Here is a 24,646-nt window from a genome sequence, read left to right on the forward strand (position 1 = left end):
ACTCATACCTGAGTCATTTCCTTATTACTCTAACCTAGGGTTTCTTATCAGCGTCACTGCAGATGGTTTGGACCAGATAAATGTCTTTTATCGTGGGCGTCTGTCCTCTGCAATGTAGGCTGTTTAGCAGCATCCCTGACCTGTCCCCACTAGATGCCAGTGGCACCTCTCCCCACCGAAACCCCAGTTATGATTTAAAACATCTCCAGACATAGCTAGATGTCCCCTGGGGGCACAAAATAGTTTCCAGTTAAGAAACACTGCTCTAGCCTACTGTAATCTCCACCCTTTTCAAAACTCCTGCAACACTTTTTGTCTTTACCAAATTATTTCGCATTAAAGATAGTTATATCTTGTATTAAGCCCCTGAACTCTTTTATTGGTTGCCACAGAGTAGGTGCTTAATAAAAGTTTGTTGAATTGAGAACGTGTCCATTGGGCCTGTAGACGGTAAGCTTCTTGAGTGTAGGAACATTGTTTTGCTCCAGAAAAGCTTACTTTTTGTTTGTTTTTTTTTGCTTTTGTTTGTTTGTTTGTTTTTGGCCACGCTGCTGTGTGGCTTGCGGGATCTTAGTTCCCCATTGAACCCACACGCACCCTCGGTAGTGAAAGCGTGGAGTCTTAACCACTGGACCGCCAGGGAACTCCCAGAAAAGCTTACTTCTTAAAGTTAGGTTTTAGTGTTTGGATCAATTCTCTCCTCATGATCCATGTATCAAAATATCGTGAAAGTTTATCTAAGAAGACCTGCCGGAGACCCCAGCAAATCATCCTTGGACAGAGTCCAATAGACTCCCATTTAAACTTTTTCACTAGCATGTAGAATATAGTATGTAGAATACATTTAACAATATTTCTTCTTACTTTGTCAGTGAGTATGTCAGTGATATTAAAGTACTCCCACTAACTCACTTGATATATTTCACTTAACATTAGCGTATAGTTTTACTACTTCAAAATTAATTGCCTTTAGCTTTATTCATCAATAAAGTGAAATGGTAAATTGGAAATTTACATACTGATATATACCACATAACATTTCATATAAAGAGATAAAATACTGGTGATCACTTTTCCTTTGAAGAAGCGCCTAAATATGTTGCTAGAATGTGAGCTCCATGAGGACAGGCATTTTTGTTTGGTTTGTTCACTACTGTATCCCTAACACGTAGACCAGTCTCTGGCACTAATAAACATTTAGTAAACACTTACTGAATACATGAATCTCATTTTGGATGTTATATTTCTTGCTAAGTTCAACTCTTAAATTATGAAGATAACTCATTCCATCAAGCTTTTATTTCAGAGTCCATGGTGACTTGTCTTGCCAAACCCATCAGTCAATTCCTAGTTCATTTCTTTGTTGATCTCTTAACATTCCTCTTTGATGTACTTTATTCACTTGGTTTCCAGGACACCAAACTTTTTCTGATTTTCTGCTTAGCTCTTTTTTAGTCTTTTTGGCTTCTCCTTTTTGTGACTTCCAAATCTTCAGTTCTAGAACTTCTTTTTTGAGACTTTTTTTCCCCTTGGAGTCTTAGGAGGCAATTTAGCTTTGCACTAAGAATTCAGACTCTGGAGCTACACTGCCTGAACTCAATTACCAGGTTTGCTGCTTCCCAGCAGTGTGACTCTTTGGGTTAGTTGCTTAGATATTCTGTGCCTCAGTTTCTTTATCTTTAATATGGGATAGAGAGATGATAATAGTTTTTGGTTTCTTCCCCAAACCTGCTCATTCCTTCACCCTTGCCTGTTTCAGTAGATGGCACTGTTGGTATTTACTGCCACTCATCTCTAATGTCTAGGAGTCATCACTGATTCTTCTTTTTCCTTCACGCTTCATATCCATGCTATCAGCAAGATCTTCTGGCTCTACTTTAAAAATATATCCAGAATCTCATCACTTCTTCGTCTCACATCACTGTTATCTTACTCCAGCCATCGTTCTCTCTTTCATAGACTGTGGCAGGAGATTTCTAGAAGGCTTCTTTGCTACTACTCTTGCCCCTTACAATCAGTTCTCATTTACAAAGGTCAGTGATCTTTTAAAAATCTTAGGTACTGTCATTTACCTGCTCAGAACCTTCCAGGAGCTTCCGATCCCACTTACAGGGAAATGCAAGTTCCTTAGTGTGGCCCATAGTCTGGCCTTTCCTATGTCTCTGATATGATGACAGTCTCCAAACACTCTCTCTCATTCTAAGCTTCTTGGGTCTGAATATGCCAAGCTCACTCCTGCCTCTCTATCTATATTGTGCTGTTTTCTTTGCCTAGGTTATTTTTCCCCCAGGTATATGTGAAGGTCTTGATGTCCATCACATCATTTCAAGACTCTGTTCAGAAGAGTTTCTAAGAGAGGCTTTCCCTGATTACCTTTTGTAAAAAATATCCATCTTTACCCTCTCTGTGTCCTTGTTCCATTTTGTTTCTTTATAGTACTCAGCTACCTCACATTGATTGATTGGTTGGTTGATTGATTGCCACCTGTGTAGAATGTAAACTCCATAAGGACAAGAACTTTTCATTTCTATTCCTAGTACTTCAGGGACAGTGCCTGGTACATAGTAAGCACTCAATAAGTATTTATTAAAGGATGAGTTATTGATATCTTGCTATCTTTCCGGTCTTGCTTATCTATTTGGTGTTCTAGTATCACCTAAAAAATCAATCTATCAGAAAACTGAACTTATCTTTCCAGTCTAGTTCTTCCTTCATTATGCGGTTATTTTATAATGTTCCAGTTATCTTGATTTGAAACCAAAGAGGCATCTTTGAATCATTACCCTGCCTCTACCAAATCATCATGTCTTTGTTTTTATACTACATTGCATTCCTAGTCACACTACTTTGGACCGGCTCGTAGCCTATAGAATTGGACATGTTTTTAGTCTGTGTTGCTAGCCCAGTCAATATCAAACCACAACCAGTTTCATCTTCGTAAATGTCAATGTCACATTCTTCTTCTGCAGTTTAGTGTGATGGAAAAACCTTGCTTGGGCTTTGGGTTTAAATGGCAGGTGCAGCATTTGCTCTTAGTAAGTGGGCAAAATATGGACATAGGCAAGTACAGAACCCCTCTGAGTTTTCCTTCCACTTGTGTGAATAGGGATAAAAATATCTACCTCAAGGAGTTGCTATGAGGAACACTTAAAAAGCACAGGACGTTCTCTTTATTGGAGTTGAATATTCCAATTCAGCATGTTCAAACTCATATTCAAATTTCTCTTCTCAAGTTTGCTTTTCCTCTGTTCTCATGACTGGTACTTCAGTTTACTTAGTCAGATATGTCAAGAACCTGGGAGTCATTCTTAAATTCTGTAGTTGTAATTTTCTACATCCCCATGGCAAATATATACTGTCTGCTGTGTCCCAGCCACCCTGAACTTGCCCTCCAGGATTCTGGTGCTGCCATAGTCTGTGTGCTTCTCTTCCTGATAGCTCTTGAGTCCATTCATCTGTCCGTCCGTTCAGGCCTCCCATCCTTTCTGTCCTCATCGCCACTGCCCAGCAAGTTTAGCTTGCTCTCTTAGGAGAGTCCGGTAGCTCTGTTATCCCTGCCTGCAGTCTGAACCCAGTCATTTTCCAGGTGACAGTGATATTTCTAAAATGTAAATGTAATCATATGGCTCCTCTGATTAAAATAGTTCAGTGAATCTACAGCTTTTCACAGGAATTTGAACTTTTCAACATAGCATATAAGACCTTGTAGCATGTGGCTCCTTTTTTTACCTCTTCAGTCTCCACTCTTTTCCTCAAGGCATATTTCCTTGTTGGTTTTACACCACGGCTTTTTCATCTGTGGATCCTCTGAGCTGCCATACCTTTCTCTTCATTAGTCCCCATTAAGGTTGTTTTGAGGAGATGATGCACGGAAAGCACTTAGCCCAGTACCTGCCATGTAGTATGTTCGGAACCTTTAGAGGCTACTCAGATTCTAAGGGCTGGAATCAGTTACTGTAAAAACATACTCAGGAGAAAAATGTAAAAATCTAGAATACAGGTCTGTTAAAGGTCTGATATCTACTGGGTTAAGAAATTTTGTGCTCATTGTTTCTTCTGTACCTATTTTACTTCTCCTGTAAGCTCTTCTTTCTAATGCTTCTAGATTTTCATTTCTATTTTGTGCTCTTTTCTGAGATGCTTTCATGCTGTTCCTTTGACACCTACTTCCCTTTCTGGTTAGAAGAGCTTCAGATTGCTCTTCCAATGGAATTTCCAGTGGTCAGGAGGGATAGGGATATTTGGTGAAACAAACGTTTTTGAAAAATTGATTCCGATCTCAAAAAGAGGGTAATTTCTTTAAGACTTGCTTTTTCCATTGGCCATTTTTGATGAACTTTTATGTCTCCAAACCGATTGAATGACAGTCTTTTTCCTATAGCCTGAATGTGATGGGCAGTCATCCTCTCAGCATTTCTTACCTCCCCAAATCTTTGGCAGTCATAAATTTTGAGAAAATCAAAAGTAGCTGCTTATCAGAAAAAAGTGCTTCAATCCATTGAGAAGACTACTGAAATTCAAATGAGACTCAGTGTGTGATTTTTCTGGGTACTGCTAGGCAAATTTCTCAATCTCCTCTTTTTGGGTAGAAGGAAAAGGATAATCTGAGGATAAAATGAGATCATTATGAAGCTTCGAATTCTTTAGAAGCAAGTGTGTGTTATTTTCCCACATACCGTGTTTTTGTCTTAGAAAATAAATAGTTTTGAATTCATTTGCTATTCACAAAGCCATGTTGAACTGCTACTGGTAGTTTATACTTTTCTGATGTAAAAAGTATTTGTTATTTTACAATGTAGAAGAACTGCTATAGCTCTTGATCTTGAGGCAGCATCAATAAATAATGTGAACAATTTTAGCATTCTGAAATGGGTTGCATTTCTGATCTGTGTATATAAGTCTGAGTCAGATCCTGATCCTGTTTGTGCATAGGAGAATGTTTAGCATAATATCTGTTAATGACCGTACCAGACACTCCTGGGTTTGCCTTAATTCAGATCATCCTTAGTTATGATAATAGACAATTTGTATTTTAACAGACATAAGCTTGTCATTTCTAGTTAACTATTTACTTTTTAATAAGTTAAGTTTTAATAAGCTTAACTATTTTTAAACAGAGTGATAGGTTTTAAGATTTAAGTATGTTCTTTTTAAAGAATGCACTAAGCTTTTAAAAAATCTGCTTGGCTACCAGTCAGTGAGGATGATGAATTAAGCGCACTACCAGATCAAAGTGATAACTTGCTTTCCTTTTTCTAAGATGAAGTACAGTCATCCCTCAATATCTGCAGGACTCCCGTGGACACCAAAACTGCAGATGTTCAAGTCCCTTATATAAAATGGCATAATGTTTTCATATAACTTACGTACATCCTCAAATATACTTTTATTTTTTTAAACTTTATTTAATTAATTTATTTATTTAGGCTGTGTCGCAGCATGTGGGATCTTAGTTCCCCGACCAGGGATCAAACTCGCGGCCCCTGCAGCAGAAGCACGGAGTCCTAACCGCTGGGCTGCCAGGGAATTCCCCTCTCATATACTTTTAAAATTTTTTTAATTTTTTATTTTTGGCTGCGTTGTGTCTTCGTTGCTGCGTGTGGGCTTTCTATAGTTGTGGCGAGCGGGGGCTACTCTTCATTGCGGTGCATGGGCTTCTCATTGTGGTGGCTTCTCTTGTTGTGGAGCACAAGCTCTAGGCGTGCAGGCTTCAGTAGTTGTAGCTCGCGGGCTCAGTAGTTGTGGCTCACGGGCTTATTTGCTCCGCGACGTGGGATCTTCCTGGACCAGGGCTCGAACCCATGTCCCCTGCATTGGCAGGTGGATTCTTAACCACTGCGCCACCAGGGAAGTCCCCACCCCTCCCATATACTTTAAATCATCTCTAGAATACTTGTAACCCCTAATAAAATGTCAATGTTATATAAATAATTGTAAATACAATGTAAATGCTATGTGAATATTTGCCCACACACAGCAAATTCAAGTTTTGCTTTTTGGAACTTTTTGGAATTTTTTTTCTGACTATTTTTGACCTGTGGACGCTGAATCTGTGGACTGTAAGTGTTAGACTGGAGGATATTGTTCAGGATGACTCACTCAGTCTTCTTGGGCTTCAGAGGTATTGGGAGTTTATGGGATAGGGCTCTGGGATTCCTCAATTAGAGCAATTCCACTTGAATTTACTTCACATATTGGTTTCCTTTAAGACAAATATTTTATATAAAAGAGATTGTTGAATAATAAAGAATTTTACTAATCTTTGTCCCTGTTTTCTGGAAGGGAACCTGTAAATCGTTGGAATTTCCTGAGTGATAGGAGCGTCTTTCTAACTCATGGTGGGTTCCTGGGACAATACCTTGGTTTATGCTACAGAGATGACTCAGCATGGGGGCTGGTGGCTCCAAAAAGACTAACCTTTTGATAAAGATGGCTGGGACTTTGAGTCACACGGTATCAGCTAGACCTTCAGAAAGGGGGAGGAGGCCTGGAGATTGAGTTCTAGGAGGTGGCCAATCATTCAATCAACTATACCTTCATAATGAAACCCCAATAAAAACTCTGGACACTGAACCTCTGTTGAGCTTCCTGGTTGGTGATACACACTGATGTGCCAGGAGGATGGTGAGTCCCGAGGGCACAGAAGCTTTGCATTTGAGATCCTCCCAGACCTAGTCCCGTGCATCTCTCTTCATTGGCTGGTTGTCATTTGTATCTTTTATAATAAAACTAATTATAAGTGCTTTTCTGAGTTCTGTGAATTATCGAACCTGAGGGGATAGTGGAAACCCCTGAATTTGTAGCCAGTTGGTCAGAAGTGCATGTGGCTGGAAACCCTGGAGCTTGTTTCTGTGTCTGAAGTGAGGGGAGACTTGGGGAGTTCTGTGCCCTCAACCTGTGAAGTGTGTGCTAACTCTGTGTAGTCAGCATCAGAATTACATTGTAGAGGGTTTCTGCATTGAAAAGTAAAATTTGAAAACCATTGAAGTAGATGCTGTTAAAGGTCCATGTTTCTATGACGTTTATGGATTCACACTGCAGTTACATGATTAGATTTCTTATTTATTGAGCATTTAGGCTGAAAGCATGAACATTGAAAGAATTACCCAAAATAGAAATTGTTATTTTCAAGGGATTTACAATTATGGAAGCTTGAACAGGTCAGTTTGACTCAGTTACCCTCTTGGCATACCTGCCAGCAAGAACAAATTAAACAGCATTTAAACATTTGCTTTCAAAGTAACCCATTTAGTTTCCAGAGTAATGTTAAGTTTCTCATTATATTTTCTTCTTTTCCCTCTTCCTTCTTGGCAACAGATTCATTTTTTTCTTAAAAGTCCAGCTCTGATCAGATTGTTTCCTTGCTCAAGATTTTCTAGGCTTTCTGGTGTTTCTTGAATTAATACAGATGCCTCATTTTGTATTTTGGGTCTTAGAGTGCTTCCTGCCTTTCACAAAGTAGTCTCTATTTCAGCCAGCCTACATTCTTCTTTATATTTCTCTTCTGTTTTCATAACTTTACTGTATTCACTTAAATAGAAATAAGAGTTTATTTTTAATCCTGTTCTCCTCTTAGTTTCTAAATATATTAAGAATCCTTTCCTGATACTCATTCTCTCTCCTCCCAGGTGTTTACCATTTTTTCAATTTGCTTTAAGCTTTGTATTTTTTGTGTGTGATATTTTGTGTGTGATATATTCAGGTCTCTATCTGTTGGTTTCATTTTCCGTTTTTAGAGTCTGAGCTACTTCAGATAGGGTCTGGCCTAGACTAGAAACTTATTCCATTTTGTTGAATATCTGTCCAACTTTTGTAATTTCCTGCAAATAAGTCACCTTACCATGATCTCAGATGTTTTGGACATTTGTGTTAATTCTTAACAGGAATTAATTTGTGTGAATAATCTGCTTTTAGAAAATGGTAGGGTAATTGGACATAGGTACCCTATCTGCCACTACCCATTGGTTATCACCCACTGCCGCCTTATTATTTATTCTATGGATAGTTCTCCATGGCAGTGACTAACGGGTAGGTGTTGCTATAGCCCTTGGGACCATGATATGGCTCAGGTATTGCAAACCTACAAAGAATTTGGACAGAGTTGGCTATTTGTATTTTCTGCTTTTAAACTGGCTATGACTGACCTCCAGCTCTCAGTAATAAGTCAAAATGGGGAAGTAAGTGTTGCCTGTTGAACGAGGTAGCAGGGCATTGAGGGGAATAGGGGATCAGGAATTTCGTTATCTCATCACCAAGACCTATCATTATAGGTAAGAATCTTGGTATGGATCAGGCTTTCTACCCCCAAACCATCTCAGGTTAAAAAACATGTAAATATTAGTGAAGATCTTGGAGGTGCTGTCTTTTAACATATCTGTTCTTGGCATTACAGTGCTCCAGTTAAGACAGGTTGCCTTCTGCTTTGGTGTAGTTTTTGTTTCAGAAGATAACAGTTACTTCTTTTTGAAGTTTTTTTCCCTCTTACATAGGCTCTTGTTTGTTCTAAGTTGCTTTCTTCTGCGTTGGATTTGCTAATATTTTGTTGAGGATTTTTGCATCTGTTGATATTTTCATGAGAGATATTGGACTGTAGTTTTCTTTTCCACTAATGTCTTTGGTTTTAGTACTAGGGTAATACTGTCCTCATAGAATGAGTTACGAAGTATTTCTTCTGCTTCTATCTTCTAGATGAGATCGTAGAGAATTGGTATAATTTCTTCCTTAAATGTTTGGTAGAATGCACCATTAACCTATCTATGCCTGGTGCTTTCTATTTTGGAAGGTTACTGATTACTCGTTCAGTTTCTTTAATGGATATAGGCCTATACGGATTGTCTGTCTTTTCTTATTTGTGATTTGGCAAATGTGTTTTTTGAGGACTTGGCCCATTTTTTCCTAGGTTATCAAATTTGTGGGCATAGAGTTGTTGTTAATTACTATGTGCTTTTATTCAACACCACCAAGAAGTTTTTCAGTTTTCAGTGAACACTGACTAGATACCCCACATATTTAGCTCAATTCTGACACTATCTGTTTACTTAGGGAGAATATCAGATTCCACAGGTTAAGGGCTCAGTCGTACAAGACTGCCTTCACTCCCCACTTCAGGTGCCAGTCCAGGAGGTTACCTGTGCTTCTGACTGACTGGCTGTAGATTGGAGGCTCCCATGATTCTCTCATGGCTCTTCACCCATAGTAGTATTCATTTAATAGCCTTTTTATGTCCATGAAATCTGTAGTGAGGTCCCCTCTTTCATTTCTGATGTTAATAATTTGTGTTTTCTCTCTCATTCTTTTTTTGGTTACCCTATCAATTTCGTTGATCTTTCCAAACAACCAATTTTTGATTGTACTGATTTTTCTCTCTTTTCTGTTTTCAATTTCATTGATTTCTGCTCTAAATTTTTTCCTTTAGCTTACTTTGGATTTAATTTCCTCTTCTAGTTTCCTAAAGGGGAAGTTTATGTTAGAGATTTTAGATTCTCTTTTCTGATGTATAAATTCAGATTTCCCACTAAGCATTGATATCAAATGCCTCCCACAAAATTTGATAGGTTGTACTTTCATTTTTGTTTAATTCATAATATTTTAATATTTCTCCGGTTTTTGACCTGTGTATTATTTACAAGTGTGTGTTATTTAATCTTCACATATTTGGGGATTTCCCAGCTCTTTTTGTTAATGATTTCTAGTTTAATTCCATTGTAGCCTGTTAGCAGACATGGTATGATTTCTAGTTTTTAAAATTTGTTATGGTGTGTTTTATGGCCCAGAATATGGTCTGTTTTGTTACGTTCCAGGTGAACTTGAGCAGAATGTATTCTGCTGTTGTTGGATGAAATAGTCTACAGATGTTAATTATATCCAGTTGATTGATGGTGGTGTTGAGTTCAACTATGTCCTTAAACTGATTTTCTGTCTGCTGGAACTGTCCATTTCTGACAGAGAGGTGTTGAAGTCTCCAGCTATAATAGTGGCTTCATCTGTTTCTCTTTGCAGTTCCATTACTTTTTATTTCAGTTATCTTGACAGTCTGTAGTTAGGCACATGCATGTTAAGGATTGTTGTCTTCTCTGAGAATTGACCCCTTTACTATTATGTAATGCCTCTGTCCCTGATAATTTTCCTTGCTCCAGGGTTGGCTCTGTCAGAAATACAGCTACTCCCACTTCCTTGTGATTAGTGTTAGCATGGTATATCTTTCTCCATCCCTTTATTTTTAATCTATATGTATCTTTATATTTAAAGTGGGTTCTTGTAGATGACATATAATTGGATTTCATCTTTTGATCACTCTGACAATCTCTGTCTGTATTTAGACCATTAACATTTAAAGTGATTATTGATATTGTTGAACTAATATCTACCATATCTGTTACAATTTTCTAGTTGTAGCCCTTGTTCTTTGTTCCTGTTTCTTACACTTTCCCCCCTGCCTTTTGTGGTTTTAACTGAGCATTTTATATGATTCCATTTTCTCTCCTTTTTTAGCATATCAGTTATCCTTTTTTTTCTACTTTCAGAATTTACAATATACATTTACAACTAGTCCAAGTCCACTTGCAAATAACATTGTACCACTTCACTGGTAGTACAACTCACCTTCTAGTAGCAAACTATTCCTAATTTCTCTCTTTTGTTCCTGGTGTCCTTGCTGTGATTCATTTCACTTATACACACGCCTGCACACACACACACACACAAATACATACACACACACGTGTATACATGTCTCCTGTATCCTCTCCTTGGAGAACTTTTTAAAACATTTCTTGCAAAGCCAGTCTGCTATCAACGGGTTCCCTCAATGTTTCTTAGTATGAAAAAGTCTTTATTTCTCCTTTCCTTGTGAATAATTTCACAGGGTGTATAATCCTAGGTTGGTGGTTATTTTCTCTCCACACTGTTTGATTCCATTCTCTCCTTGTTTGCATAGTTTCTGAGATGTCAGGTGTAACCATTATGTTTACTTCTGAATAGGAAAGGTGTTTTTTCCTGCTGGCTTCTTCTTAATTTTTTCTTTATCTTTGATTTTCTGCAGTTTGAATGTGATATGCCTAGGTGTAGAGGTTGGTTTGTTTGACAGGTATTGTGCTTGGTGTTCCTGGAGCTTCCTGGACCTGTGGTTTGGTGTCTGACATTAATTTGGGGAAATTCTGAGTCATACTTGCTTCAAATATTTCTTCTATTTCTTTTTCTCCTTCTTCTCTGGTATTCCAATAATGCCTTTGTTACAGCTTTTATAGTTTCCCACATTCTTGGATAATCTGTTCCAGTTTTTTTCCCCCCTGCCAGTCATTTTTTCTCTTTGCTTTTCAGTTTTGGAAATTCTATTGACATATCCTCAGGCTCAGAGATTCTTGCCTCAGTCGTGTCCAGACTGCTGATGAGCCCATCAAAGACATTCGTTTCTGTTATACTATTTTTGATCTCCAGTATTTCTTTTTGATTCTTTTTTAGAATTTCCATATCTCTGCTTACATTGTCCATCTGTTCTTGCATGTTACCTCCTTTTTCCATTAGAGCTCTTATTAGCATATTAATCATAGTCTTTAAAATTTCTGGTCTGATAATTCCAACATCCTTGTCATGTCTGAGTCTGGTTCTGATGCTAGTCTGGTCTTTTCCAACGGTGGTCTTTGCATTATAGAATGTGGCTTGCTGGAAGCTGGAGACGATGTACTAGATGAAGGGACACCAGCCTTTAGTGGTGTGAGGATCAGGTACTGATAGTCCTGTGATTAGGGCTCAGTGAGCCTCTGCCCCGGGGAGTGAATTTTCATGTGCTGCTCTCCCTTAAGTTGGGACGGGATGGCTACAGTGGGCTGGAGTTGGATATTCCCCTTTTCCCACGTAGAAGGCTAGAGCAGGCTAGCGTTGGGATTTCCCTTTACCCAGGTGGGTTAATCTCTGATAAAACTCTAGTTAGTTAGGGGCTGGTAAAATTATTTCTCTTGAGAGTAGGCCTTGTTAAGAAGAGAATACTCTGGTGTATTTCAAAATTATCAGTTTCTCTCCCCCTGCTGGAAAAAATAGGAGAAATTTTCTGTGATATTCACCTTGAGAACTTGGGAGAACCCATGGAAGTAGAACTCACAAAAGGGCTTCCCTGGTAGTGCAGTGGTTAAGAATCTGCCTGCCAGTGTAGGGGACAAGGGTTTGAGCCCTGCACCGGGAAGATCCCATGTGCTGTGGAGCACCTAAGCCCGTGCACCACAACTACTGAGCCTGTGCTCTAGAGCCCACGAGCCACAACTACTGAGCCTGTGTGCCACAACTACTGAAGCCTGCACGCCTAGAGGCCTTGCTCCGCAACAAGAGAGGCCACCACAATGAGAAGCCCATGCACAGCAATGAAGAGTAGCCCCTGATCGTGGCAACTACAGAAAGCCCACGCGCAGCAACGAAGACCCAATGCAGCCAAAAATAAATGAATAAAACAAATAAATTTATTTTAAAAAAAAAGCTCACAAAAGTGTGGGGGGAGCTTCCCTGGTGGCGCAGTGGTTGAGAGTCCGCCTGCCAGTGCAGGGAACACGGGTTCGTGCCCCGGTCTGGGAGGGTCCCACGTGCCGCGGAGCGGCTGCGCCCGTGAGCCATGGCTGCTGAGCCTGCGCGTCCGGAGCCTGTGCTCCGCAGCGGGAGAAGCCGCAGCGGTGAGAGGCCCGCGTACCGCAAAAAAAAAAAACTAAATAAATAAATAAATAAAGTGTGGGGCTCCCCTAAGCCTAGGCTTCTCTGGAGTTTTAAGTCTCCGACTTGTGCACACTTCTCCTCTGGCAGTTTGGCAGTTTCAGTTTAGATTTTTGTGCCCTGGTACTGGTTCCTGGAGATGTTTCTGCTCAGGGGCTTCTGCTCTGTTAAGTTGTGATTCTGTATATCCACCTATCTGTTTGTCTCATTTTGGGGGCAGCAGTTTGCCCTGTGACCTCACTTCTGAGGCATCTAAGAAGAGTTGCTGACTTTTCACTTTGTTTACTGTTTTACTTGTTAGGATGAAGTGAATACTTCCAAGCTCCTTACATGCTGGACTGGAAAATGGAAGTAATTGCTTATTTTTGGTGCCTAAGTCTCAACTATACCTGGTATCTCCTTGTCTAGAAAAGAAATTTGCTTTACCTGCAGAAAGTAAACCATCACTCATTTGCTCCGAGGGGGAGAGGTGATTGCTAGAGCCTGTAAGGAAGCAAAGTAGGGACTACCTACATTTCAAACAGCATTAACCGATTTTGCTAACTTGGAGGTCCTCTTTTTCTTCTTCATTCTCAATTGCAGACATTCTTTCTGCTATGAGTACTTGAATTTTCTGAGGATTCAACAGACTGGTTCTTTTTTTATTTTTTAATATTTATTTACTTAATAGATCTTTACTGGGGTATAATTGCTTTACAATACTGTGTTAGAGTGAATCAGCCATATGCATACATATATCCCCATATCCCCTCCATCTTGAGTCTCCCTCCCACCCTCCGTATCCCACCCTTCTAGGTTGTCCCAAAGCACCGAGCTGGTTCTTAAGCTTTTTTTTCTTACTGCCAATACAGGATTCACCTTTCTTGGGTCTTCTAAGTAGTTTGCCATGTATCAATGTTGTCCTATAGCTTTTGAGATATTGTTGCTGTTATTGCTTCTCATGTTTTCCTTATCCTTGTGTGTTTGTGTTAAAGAAGAAAAAAGTCCCTTTATTGTAATTAAGAAAGGGATTAAATTAGGTGATTTGGTTCAATCTGCCATACCTCTGTTGTTGTTTTCAACTTGTCAAGTTTTTATTTAAGGGAACATATTCAGTTAAAGCTTGGTTTTCTTTTGCTCAGCACCGCCCCCCCCCCCCCCGCAACAACAGAATCAGCAAAACTAGATAGTTAATTAATTTAATTACCTGAAACATTTTGTTAGAGATCTGTGCCTAGTCATGCTCTTTTGCTGGCGAGTAAAGCTAAGAATTATTTGAATGAAAGTATTCCTTATTTTAGTCTTTCTGTGTGCAGAAAGGGATAGATCTGTGCGCACGCGAGTATGTGCGCGCCTGCGGGTGTATTTTTATAACAAAAAATCAGTGGCCTATTTTTTTTGATACTAAGTAACAAACAAATGAAGTATAAATGGGGAAAATAATTATGATAGGTAATAAAGGTGCCCTACCTCCTTTTAAAGATGGAATTAAATATTTCATTAACCAGGTGTTGACAACTATTGTGATTTGTTGATATTTGATTATACTACAGTTTGGTAATTTGAATGCAATCATTTACCTCGTAAAGATTTTTAAAAATAATGTGTCTGCGATTTCTTTTTATAATATACAGAGAAAGCAACCAGTGAGATGAATACTGCTGAGGATTGGGGCCTCATTTTGGATATTTGTGATAAAGTCGGTCAGTCTCGCACTGGGTAAGTGTTGCAAAGTTTCAAAGGATTTTTATTTATTCTTCCTGTTTATTAACATGAATGAAACAAGAGTTAGAAGGTAAAGCATACTACAATCACAATTTAGTTTAAAAAGAGAATGTTTTTGCTAGTGAGATTTGAGGAATCATCCCATTTAGGTTACTCCCTGTAACCAGGAGGAACAACATGACTGGTAACAATGTTGATACTTTAATTATTCTCCCTTGTCCATAATTGCCTTCTGAAATCTAACTTTTCCCACTGATTTTTAAAAAAAATTTTATTGAAGTATAGTTGATTTACAATGTTGTGTTAATTCCTGCTGTACAGCAAAGTGATTCAGTTATACATATATTCTTTTTCATATTCTTTGCCATTGTGGTTTATCACAGGGTATTGACTATAGTTCCCTGTGTTCTACAGGAGGACCTTGTTGCTTATCCATTCTCTATGTAATAGTTTACATCTGCTCATCCCTAACTCCTAGTCCTTCCCTCCCCCCACCCACCCTTAGCAAACTCAAGTCTGTGCTCTATGTCTGTGAGTCTGTTTCTGTTTTGTAGATATGTTAATTAGTGTTATATTTTAGATTCCACATATAAGTGATATCGTATGATATTTGTCTTTCTCTTTCTGACTTCACTTAGTATGATAATCTCTAGGTCCATCCATGTTGCCGCAAATGGTGTTATTTCATTCTTTTTTATGGCTGAGTGGTGTTCCATTGTGTGTGTGTGTGTGTGTGTGTGTACACACACACAATGGATATATATATCCAATGGAATATTATATATATATATGTATGTGTGTGTGTGTGTGTGTGTGTGTGTGTGTGTATTCCCCAAATCTTCTTCATCCATTCATCTATTGATGGATATTTAGGTTGTTTTCATTCCCGCTGATTTTTAAATTCATCAGTGATTTCTCAATTACCAAGTTTTTTGGTTATTTCTGTGTTCTTTTCTTCTCTGTCACATGTGCCCATTCGACCCAACTAATCAGTGACTGTTGAAAGAGAGACAGTTTTAGGGAAATAGAATTGTAAACTTTCTGGCATACAGACTTTTTGGTACTACAGGGCTTTCTCATCAGTGCCGCAAAGGGATTTACTGATGTACAGAGTAATGGTTTCCTTCATTCCTGGGCTAATAACGTCCAGTTATTAGTAGCCACATTTACCCCTTTGTGCCACACAAATATTGTTTTATTTACGTACTTTCATGTGAAGAATGTTTGGGAGCACTGCTGGATTCTGCTTGATTCTTCTGGTGGTAATTTTAACTCTCTGATGGTGCCTTCTCTGGCTCTTCTTCCTTCCCTTCTAAATAGAGATAGTTCCTTAAACTTTCTTTGATCCATTTTTTTACCTGATACTTTTTCTTTTGAAATCTCCCAGCTTTCAAATTTCTTTATGTGACATCTGTAGTTTTAGCTCTGAATCCCTAACTCAAGCACTAATATTGGGGATGCAGCATAATTTCTGAACATCACACTACATAAGCCGCGGCCTCACATCTAGAATCCTGAACTCATGTCTCCTTTTGCTTTAAACCTACATTCCCTCCTTTGTCCCCTGTCTCTGTTAATGACAAGGTTATTCTTTCATTCACACCTAAAGCCTCAGACCCTCCTCTGCATTTAGCTTTTTACCAAATTCTGTCAGCACGCCTCCATAATATCTCTCACGATATTGATGCCATAGAGTCTCCTTAGTTAAGTTCTTGAACATTGGTCAAACCAGGTGGGGCAGTTTGTGTTTAAGTCCTTTCCACCCCGTCACTCAAGCCCTTTTTAGTACGTAATGTGCTCCCTCTGGCAGGTTCCGAAGATTGTGGCCTCGACCATCCCCTTTGTTGTCTTTGCATCCTTTCCAGCCTGGTTAGTTCCTTAATTTAGTTGATGTTTGAGTATTTACTGTGTGTTATGTGTCTGTTCCTTCTTCTCTACGTCTATTGGCCCCACTTTACTTGAGCCATCCTTAACCACGCCTAGCCTAGTGAATTAACCTTCTGGCGTTTCCTTCTGTTTCCATCTCTTTTCTGTCCAGTTCTTATAGCCGGTGGCCATTTGACAACTCTGACCATGTTACTCCCCTGTCTTCCATACTGAGTTAAGTCTAGTAACCTCCTTAGGCCTCTGAATCATTTATTTTTCATTTACTTCTTTTGTAGTTACTAATCTTTTCAACTCAAATATTTGAGCTGCCAGTGCTTTTCTGCTTTATTGTAATGCTTTTGGTCATTGTGTTCCTTCAGTGACGAATATTCTCTTCTCCCATCTCCTATCTCTGTGTCTCATATCCTTCCAGACCCACTATGGATATTATTTCTTCCACAAAGGCCTTCCGTATCCCTAGTACTGAAAATCATTATCGAAAACCTGAATCCTCAAAACACTCTATTAAAACCAATCTTATTTGTGTTTTGCCTTGTATAATAGTAATTTATATACATCTAGTAGACTTAGATTTGTAGGATGAAAGGTCTATGAATTTTTGTTGTGAAGAGGAAAGCAAATAGCTTAGCGGCTGAGAGTATGGCCTTTGGAGTGAGACTGCCTGGGTTCAGATCCTGGCTCTGACTGCTTAGCTGTGTCACTGGTGGGTAAATAGTAACTTTCTTTTCTAGTTTGCTACAAGAGAATAAAAGTATCTTTTTATAGGGGGCTTGTTGTGAGTGTTAGATTAGTTAATATATATAAAGTGTTTATAATAGTATCTGGTGCATGGTTAAGTGGATACACCTTTGCCTCTTTTTTTTTTTTTTAATGGCTTTACAATGTTGTGTTAGTTTCTGCTGTACAACGAAGTGAATCAGCTATATGTATACATATATCCCCTCCCATCCTGCCCATCTAGGTCATCACAAAGCACCGACCTGAGCTTCCTGTGCTATACTGCAGGTTCCCACTAGCTATCAGTTTTACACATAGTAGTGTATTTATGTCAAACCTGCCTCTTTTTGATTAAAATGATATTTTGTGACAGTTTGTCTGTTGAGGACTAGGTATCGACCTAGCTCCATCCCTGTGTATTTTGGAGATAAAACTTTTATCTAGCATTCCAGTTGCAAAGTCCCTCCTCTCTCTTTTCACTCCATCAGTTTTCTTTTTATCTTTAGTTTGGTAGTCTTCATTTTGTAGATACTTTTTATAATAATTTGATTAATTGCTTGAAATGAAAGGACAAACTCCCTTTCATTACTAGAAATATTCCATATTTTTCTAGTTAAAAAATAAAGTTGTAACCCACCTAAAAATCCTGTATGATGTGTCATGGAGATTTAAAGAGATCAATTTGTTTTTCTTCATGTTAACATTATTATACTAGAAATGATAATCTGTTATTTTTTTCCTGTCTTTTCCTGTGATGAGAACTGTTCAGATCTACTCTCTCAGCAACTTTCATATGTGCAACAAAGTATTGTAACTGTACTCTCCATGCTGTACATTACAGCCTCAGAACTTACTTATAACTGGAAGTTTGTACCTTTTGACCCATTTTATTCATTTTGCTCACCCCTCTGCCCATCTGACAACCACCAGTCTGTTCTCTGTTTCTGTGAGTTTGATTTTATTAGATTCCATATATAAGTGAGATCATATAGTATTTGTCTTTCTCTGTCTGACTGATTTCACTTAGCATAATGCCTTCAAGGTTCCATCCATGTTGTCCTTGTGTACTTAAAATGTACTAATTTATAGCTTTAAGTAATTGTTTTCTATTTGCTTTTTGTTGTTATCTAGTATCAGTAGGTTTAGATAATCCTCATTCTTTAATTTTTTCAAATTTACTTTAGACAAGATATTCTCTCTCAGTATTTTTCCTTAGTATTTCATTATACTTTGGAGATTTAAATTGACATTATGCTAAATCTATGAATTTACTTAGGAAGTGTTTTCAGCTTTGCTAATTTAAATAATGAGAGGTAGTTCTGTTTTTTTTTTTTTTGCGGTATGCGGGCCCCTCACTGCTGTGGCCTCTCCCGCCGCAGAGCACAGGCTCCGGGCGCGCAGGCTCAGCGGCCATGGCTCACGGGCCCAGCCGCTCCACGGCATGTGGGATCCTCCCGGACCGGGGCACGAACCCGCGTCCCCTGCATTGGCAGGCGGACTTCCAACCACTGAGCCACCAGGGAAGCCCTCTGTTTGTTTTTAATCAATATTTTTTCCTTTCCTCTTCCCTTCTTTTCCTTTTTTCTTTTTCACTTATTTTTTCTTCCTTAATACTTGCTCTCTAGTTCCTTTAAATTCTCATTAAGTTAATTTCCAAGTATTTATTTGTTTGTTTATGGAAATGTGATATCTCTTTATAGCTCTTATTAATAAAGAATTGTTTGAAAAGGATTGTGTAGTAATTGAGATGCCATTCTAATATTACTAGGGTTTAAAAAAATCAAACCCACAAAATTTGCTTATGTGTGTGATTTCTCTTTAAAAATAATGTTTTACATTCATATCCAGTTGTATTTTCATTATTTTCACTTTCTTGCTGTACCTTGATGATTTCATAGTAGGAAATAAGCATCAGGGCCACATTTTGACTTTCATGGGCCGTCAGTACTTTTGTCTTCCTGGTTCCCTTTCTCCATAAAAAAGTAATAAAAATATTTTATGACTGCATTATTATAAAGGCAAGTGCATTATCATACATGAAAACATTTTCTTTGACCCAAGTTTGTGGCATTCAGCACAGTCACATTGTTGTGGGATCATCACCACTGTCCATCTCCAGATTTTTCATCATATCCCCAAGTGAGCTCTGCCTGTTAAACAACTTACCATTTCCCCCTTCCCCAGAACCTGGTAACCACTTACTGTTTGGTTTTAATTTTTAAAATTATTTCATAATTAGTTATATGGAAAACATGGAAATCTGGTTTATGTTGTCTAGGAATCTAGATACATATGTTTAGTATGGGTTGCTGATGGTAGCGTGAGAATATTGAACCAGTATTGTAGGTTGTCAGTGAAGTATTCTAGGTACCTGGTGTGCTTTAGAAAAGACTGAGACATGTCATTGGTGTGAGAGGGAAAAGGGGACATGAGTTTTCCTGAGGCAAATGTAGATAGGGCAGGTTGAAGTAGAGGCACGTTATGGACGGGAATGCAGTTCATCAGGTTACTTGTATTCTAGGCAACAGTCTAGGTTTTTTTTTTTAAAAAAAACATTGCCATATGGTATTAATCTGTAATTTTACAAAATGTACAGATCTATTTAAGAGGACAGATTTAGGGACAGTTGAGGGAACTTTAAGAAAAGCATTTCTATTTCAGTAAGATTCTTTTTTAAACAAAATGATTTGTAACCAGCAATATATTGTAGAATTATTTAGTGCATAAAGTAACTTATATTAAAGTCTTTCTTCCCTAAGAAAATAATATTTAAAAATCCTTTTGGGCCCTTTTTAAAGAATTCCTTCCTTCCTTCTTCCCTCCCTCCCTCCCTTCCTTTCTTTTTTTCGAGTCATCTGTTTTGGAGTTATGGTTGTTTGGGAAATATTCTCAATTTTTAAGGGGAAATGAAGAGCCAATTATTGTGAAATTTCATTTGGTCAGAGAACTGTGACCCAGAAACATGGTTCCAGCAGTATTTCGAAAAACCCTCTTTAATTCTTCCTCTTTAAAAAAAAACGTACTGTTCTTTGAGCCACACGTACGTGTGTATTTATGTTTGTTGATTTAAAGAAATACTTATGCTTATGAAATATGTACTTTTTTGTTTCAAAAATACTCACATGGCTCAAAATTTAAAACAGTTTAAAAAGATGAACATTGACAAGTCTAACTTCTGTTCCTGTTTTCCTCCTCCATCCTCTATAGGTAACCACTTTTGTTTCTTTTGTACCTTTCCATTGTTTCTTTACACAAATACGAATATCTTTTCCCTGCCGTAATAGACAATAAGCATATTATACACTATTCTGCATTTGTAATTACTTAATTCCCTAACATATCCTGTCAGCCTGAAATGTTTGAATATGCTGGACTTAAAAATTCTGAAAATTTTTTTCTGATTTCCAAAGATATTCACGTGATTTTTAGTGTGCGGTTCTTCCAACGTCTAAGTACTGAAAAATACTTAGCCAGTGATGTCATATGATGGACTGAAAAGTCTCTGTTCAGAATCAAGAGAACTTTCAGAATAATAGTAGCAGTTTTCTTTAACATAATACATAGCTTCCCATAATAAATAGCTTTTGTCTATTAGTTTTGATTGATTTGATTATAATTTCATATATAAAAAATAGATGTGAGGGTGGGTGTTGATTATCCACAATAAAAAGTTAAAGTTAAAACTCTGTAATTGACATCCAGATTAATTTGTGCTATTATTTTATGTCTTAACTGTCTTTGTTTAGCTTTAGACAAAAATATAGTTGACTGAGAGTGGACAACGTGATAAACTTTTTTCTTTACTTGGATAAGGGATCTATTTGGATAGTAAGTCTTTGATTTATTCGTACAGAATTAGAAGGAGAAAATGATAGTCATTACTGATATTTTGTGAAAAATATAAATATAAGCCTTTGGGAAAGAGTTTGTTAAAAATATTTTTCATTGGCTTTATGTTGTCTTGTCCTGGACCCGGGCTTTGACTACTTCTGACCTTTAGCTGGAGGTTGATAGAATATGTCCTGATTTTTTAAGGGAAGAGTAATCTCTGACCTAGACTTCTTCAAGTTGGAAGGGCAGCATCAGTTCTAGAAACAGATTTCTTCCAACATATGTCTTGTAATGATCATACCCTCCATTTACTGGCCTTAGGCTTGAAAGTCTTTTCAGTGTCTGTTAAGGATAATAGCCAGCATTTACTGACTGCTTATTATCTGCCGGCTCTTGTTTAAGTGCCTTATAAACATTTTATTTAATCATCACAACAGCTGTAGGGACTCTAGTTTTTTCTAGTTAACAAATGACAATCTGATTCATATTTAGGATTTTTTAAAATGTAATTTAAACTAGGGGAAGAGTTATAGCAGGAATAAAATTAAAGGCTTTTTTGTAAAGCGTGATCTTGATTTCCTGGTCTCTTTCACTTTCTTAATGTCACAGAATTACTTCAGTTCATTTCATTCTTTTTGTATCAGTCGTTTTTTCTTTTATTTGACAAACAGTGAGTACTGGCTGGGTATCATGCTTTGGGTCTAGAGTGGTGAATAAAGCAGGTACAGCCTTTGTCATCAGCTATGGTAACAGTTTGCCAGTGGAAGATAGAAATAAACAGGTAATGGTCTAAGAAGATAGTGAGCAGAGGGCTTCAGTGGAGAATAAAAGGGAGACCTACTTAGGTTTTTCAGGGACGCACAGGCGTGAGGGATAACATTTATACTATGATTTTAAAGTTGAGAAGAAACAAAGAGCTGCAAGCAGAGGTCCCAGGCAGAGGGAACAGCCTTCACGTGAATGCTGCAGGGTAGAGGACACTTGGCGCTTTCTAAGAACTTGAAAGGTACGGGCTAGCCGGAGCAGAGGTGAGTCGCCCTGAGCAAGCACAGAGGTGGGTATAAAGAGAGTGAGTGGGTTAGAGAAATGGAAGATGATAGTTGGAATCCATGAAATGGAGTTTGTAGACCTTGACGGTTAATAATAAGGTGGAGTCAAAAAGCCAATGGTGTTGGGAGCATCACTTCCGTTAAGACAGAAGTAACATTAGAGAGAGTGGCAGTGAGCCAGGAGTTAAAATCATTGAAAGATGAGGGGACAGTGAGGTTTTTTAAATGAGAAGATCTGAACTCGGCTGTTTTAGGAAAGAGGGAGGGAGAGTGGTTTTGAAGTAGCAAAGGGAGCAAAGAGGACCCTTCATTTAGGAGGTACAAGAGCCGTGGAAGACCGAAAGCTACCACTTGAGGTGGCTGCAGGAGAAGTGTTATCTTCCTTGGAGAGCCAGTTTTCTGTAGAGCAAAAGGACCAGGGGTAGGGCCTTTTGTTGATCATGGGCTGTGACTTCTAGAGGGTCCAGTGGAAAGATAGCAGAAGCTGGGGAGTAATGGATATGCAGAGCTGTTTAATGATGGAGAGGATAGTCTGGAGCTTCTTGTAGGGACTTGTCTAAACAAGAATAACAGGCATATGTTCTCAAGTTCTCAATTATTGGATCGTAGAGAAAGTTGGGTGCCCAAGACTTGGTCTTGACTTCTGCAGAAGGAACCTTGGAGTCCTGGGAAGGAGTGGTCGGGGCTCCCTTTGACCCCTTTCCATAAAGGTGAAGAGACTTGAGGTGGGTGGTCTTCCAGAGTCAAAGGTACATTCTTACCGTTTTCTGGGATGAACATCTTTTTCTGTATTTAAGAGCTGTTTGTGCTTCCTTTTCTGTGAACTGTCTGTATCCATCCTTTCCTCATTTCTAGGAGTCCTTGATGTGTTAGGGACATATCTTGTCTGTTTTATGAATTGCGTATATTTTTCCATTATTTTTTGTTTTTTGTTGTTTTGGCTGCGCCACACAGCTTGTGGGATCTTAGTTCCCGACCAGGGATCGAATCCAGGCCTTGGCAGTGAAAGCGCCAAGTCCTAACCACTGGACCGCCAGGGAACTCCTTCCATTATTCTTTTGACTTTGTTTTGTTGTTTTTTCCATTTAGAAAATTTTGATTTTTATATAGCTGAATTTATCAGTCTTACAGTGTTTAGAATTTTGAGTTATACGAGACTTGCCTTCTCCAGGGTTTTAGTAGAATTATCTCATGTTTTCTTTATGGTTTCGTTTTTTGTTTTATAATTAATAGACTGTTTTTTTAATACAATTTTAGGTTTAGAAAAAAATTGAGGGCTTCCCTGGTGGCGCAGTGGTTGAGAGTTTGCCTGCCGACGCAGGGGACACGGGTTCGTGTCCCGGTCCGGGAGGATCCCGCATGCCACGGAGCGGCTGGGCCCGTGAGCCATGGCCGCTGAGCCTGTGCGTCCGGAGCCTGTGCTCCGCAACGGGAGAGGCCACAGCAGTGAGAGGCCCGCGTACCGCAAAAAAAAAAAAAAAAAAAAAAATTGAGCAGATAGTACGAAGAATTCCATAACCCGCTCCCACCCCTTATATGCAGTTTCCCCTATTATTAACATCTTGCATTAGTGTGGTATATGTTACAAATAATGAACCAATATTGATACATTATTATTAACTAAAGTCTATAGTTTACATTGGCTCACTCTATATTATACAGTTTTATGGGTTTTGACAAGCCCATAATGACTTATCCATTATTACAGTATCACACAGAGTAGTTTCACCATCCTTAAAATGTCCTGCACTCCCCCAATTCATCCCTCTCCTTTCTCTCTCTGAACCCCTGACAACCATTCATTTCTTTTTTTTTTTTTTTTTACTATTTCTATAATTTCGCCTTTTCCAAAATGTCATACAATTAGGATCATATAGTATGTATAGCCTTTTCAGAAGCCTGTGCACTGCAACGAAGAGCCCACGTGCCACAATGAAAGATCCCTCGTGCTACAGCTGAGACCCGATGCAGCCAAAAAATAAATAATTATTAAAAAAATTTTTTTTTAAATTATGAGTCAAGACATTACCCATTTTATTGTTTTTAGTGATTCCTCTCTCTCCCATATGTTATATTACATTGTATTCTGTTTCACTGAAATATACTCCAGTTTTATATGATCTGGGAAACTCAAAATATCATACTAAATTTAAGTATTCAGTGACTGTTATCTATACTTCCATTAATCCTCAATATTTAGTATGTAGAAGTTTACCTCCTTTTCTGATGAAGTCCTTCGGGCACGTGAACTTGTTCTTTAAATAGCCAAATAACATAATTTGTAGACTATATTCATGTTCCATCAGCTATCTCATAAGAAATACCTATTTAACAAGCTCAGAATCAGAATTTGATATTTGTATTCAGTGTTTTGCCCTTTTCCCCCTTGCGCTCTGTAGACTGTGTTTTATGTAATTTATATTATGAACCAAATATGCACTTTGAATATGCCATTGAATATACAGTTATTATTCATTTCAGTTCTGATTTCTTTCACATTTTATAATATTAAGCTTATTTTATAGTTAATGTAATGCCTTTTTGCTTTTGAAAACCACGCCCTATATTAGACTCCCTTTAGTGTTCAAGGAGGGTTTATATTCTCTGTTAATTAAAATTTTTTTTTACTTTGTTCAACAAAGATTTGAGGTCCCATATCTTTTAGTGTGTGCCTGCTGGGTACTAAGACCTATAAAAGTTATGCATACACATATCCCCTCCCCACTCCACAATACAGTTACACATATATCCCTGAATTGTGAGTT

The 24,646-nt window shown here is 38.2% G+C and overlaps 1 protein-coding gene across 1 annotated transcript in view; it reads left to right on the forward strand.

Moving 5' to 3' along the window:
• Nucleotides 1–24,646, forward strand: part of STAM (signal transducing adaptor molecule) — a 71,807-nt gene that overhangs the window by 1,960 nt on the left and 45,201 nt on the right. The window contains exon 2 of the mRNA XM_060006314.1: nucleotides 14,307–14,391. Coding sequence (XP_059862297.1) covers nucleotides 14,307–14,391 — 85 coding nt within the window. The remainder of the gene's footprint in view (nucleotides 1–14,306; nucleotides 14,392–24,646) is intronic.

The sequence above is a fragment of the Delphinus delphis genome, chromosome 2 (genome assembly GCF_949987515.2).
Source record: "Delphinus delphis chromosome 2, mDelDel1.2, whole genome shotgun sequence".
NCBI classification, from domain to species: Eukaryota; Metazoa; Chordata; class Mammalia; order Artiodactyla; family Delphinidae; genus Delphinus; species Delphinus delphis.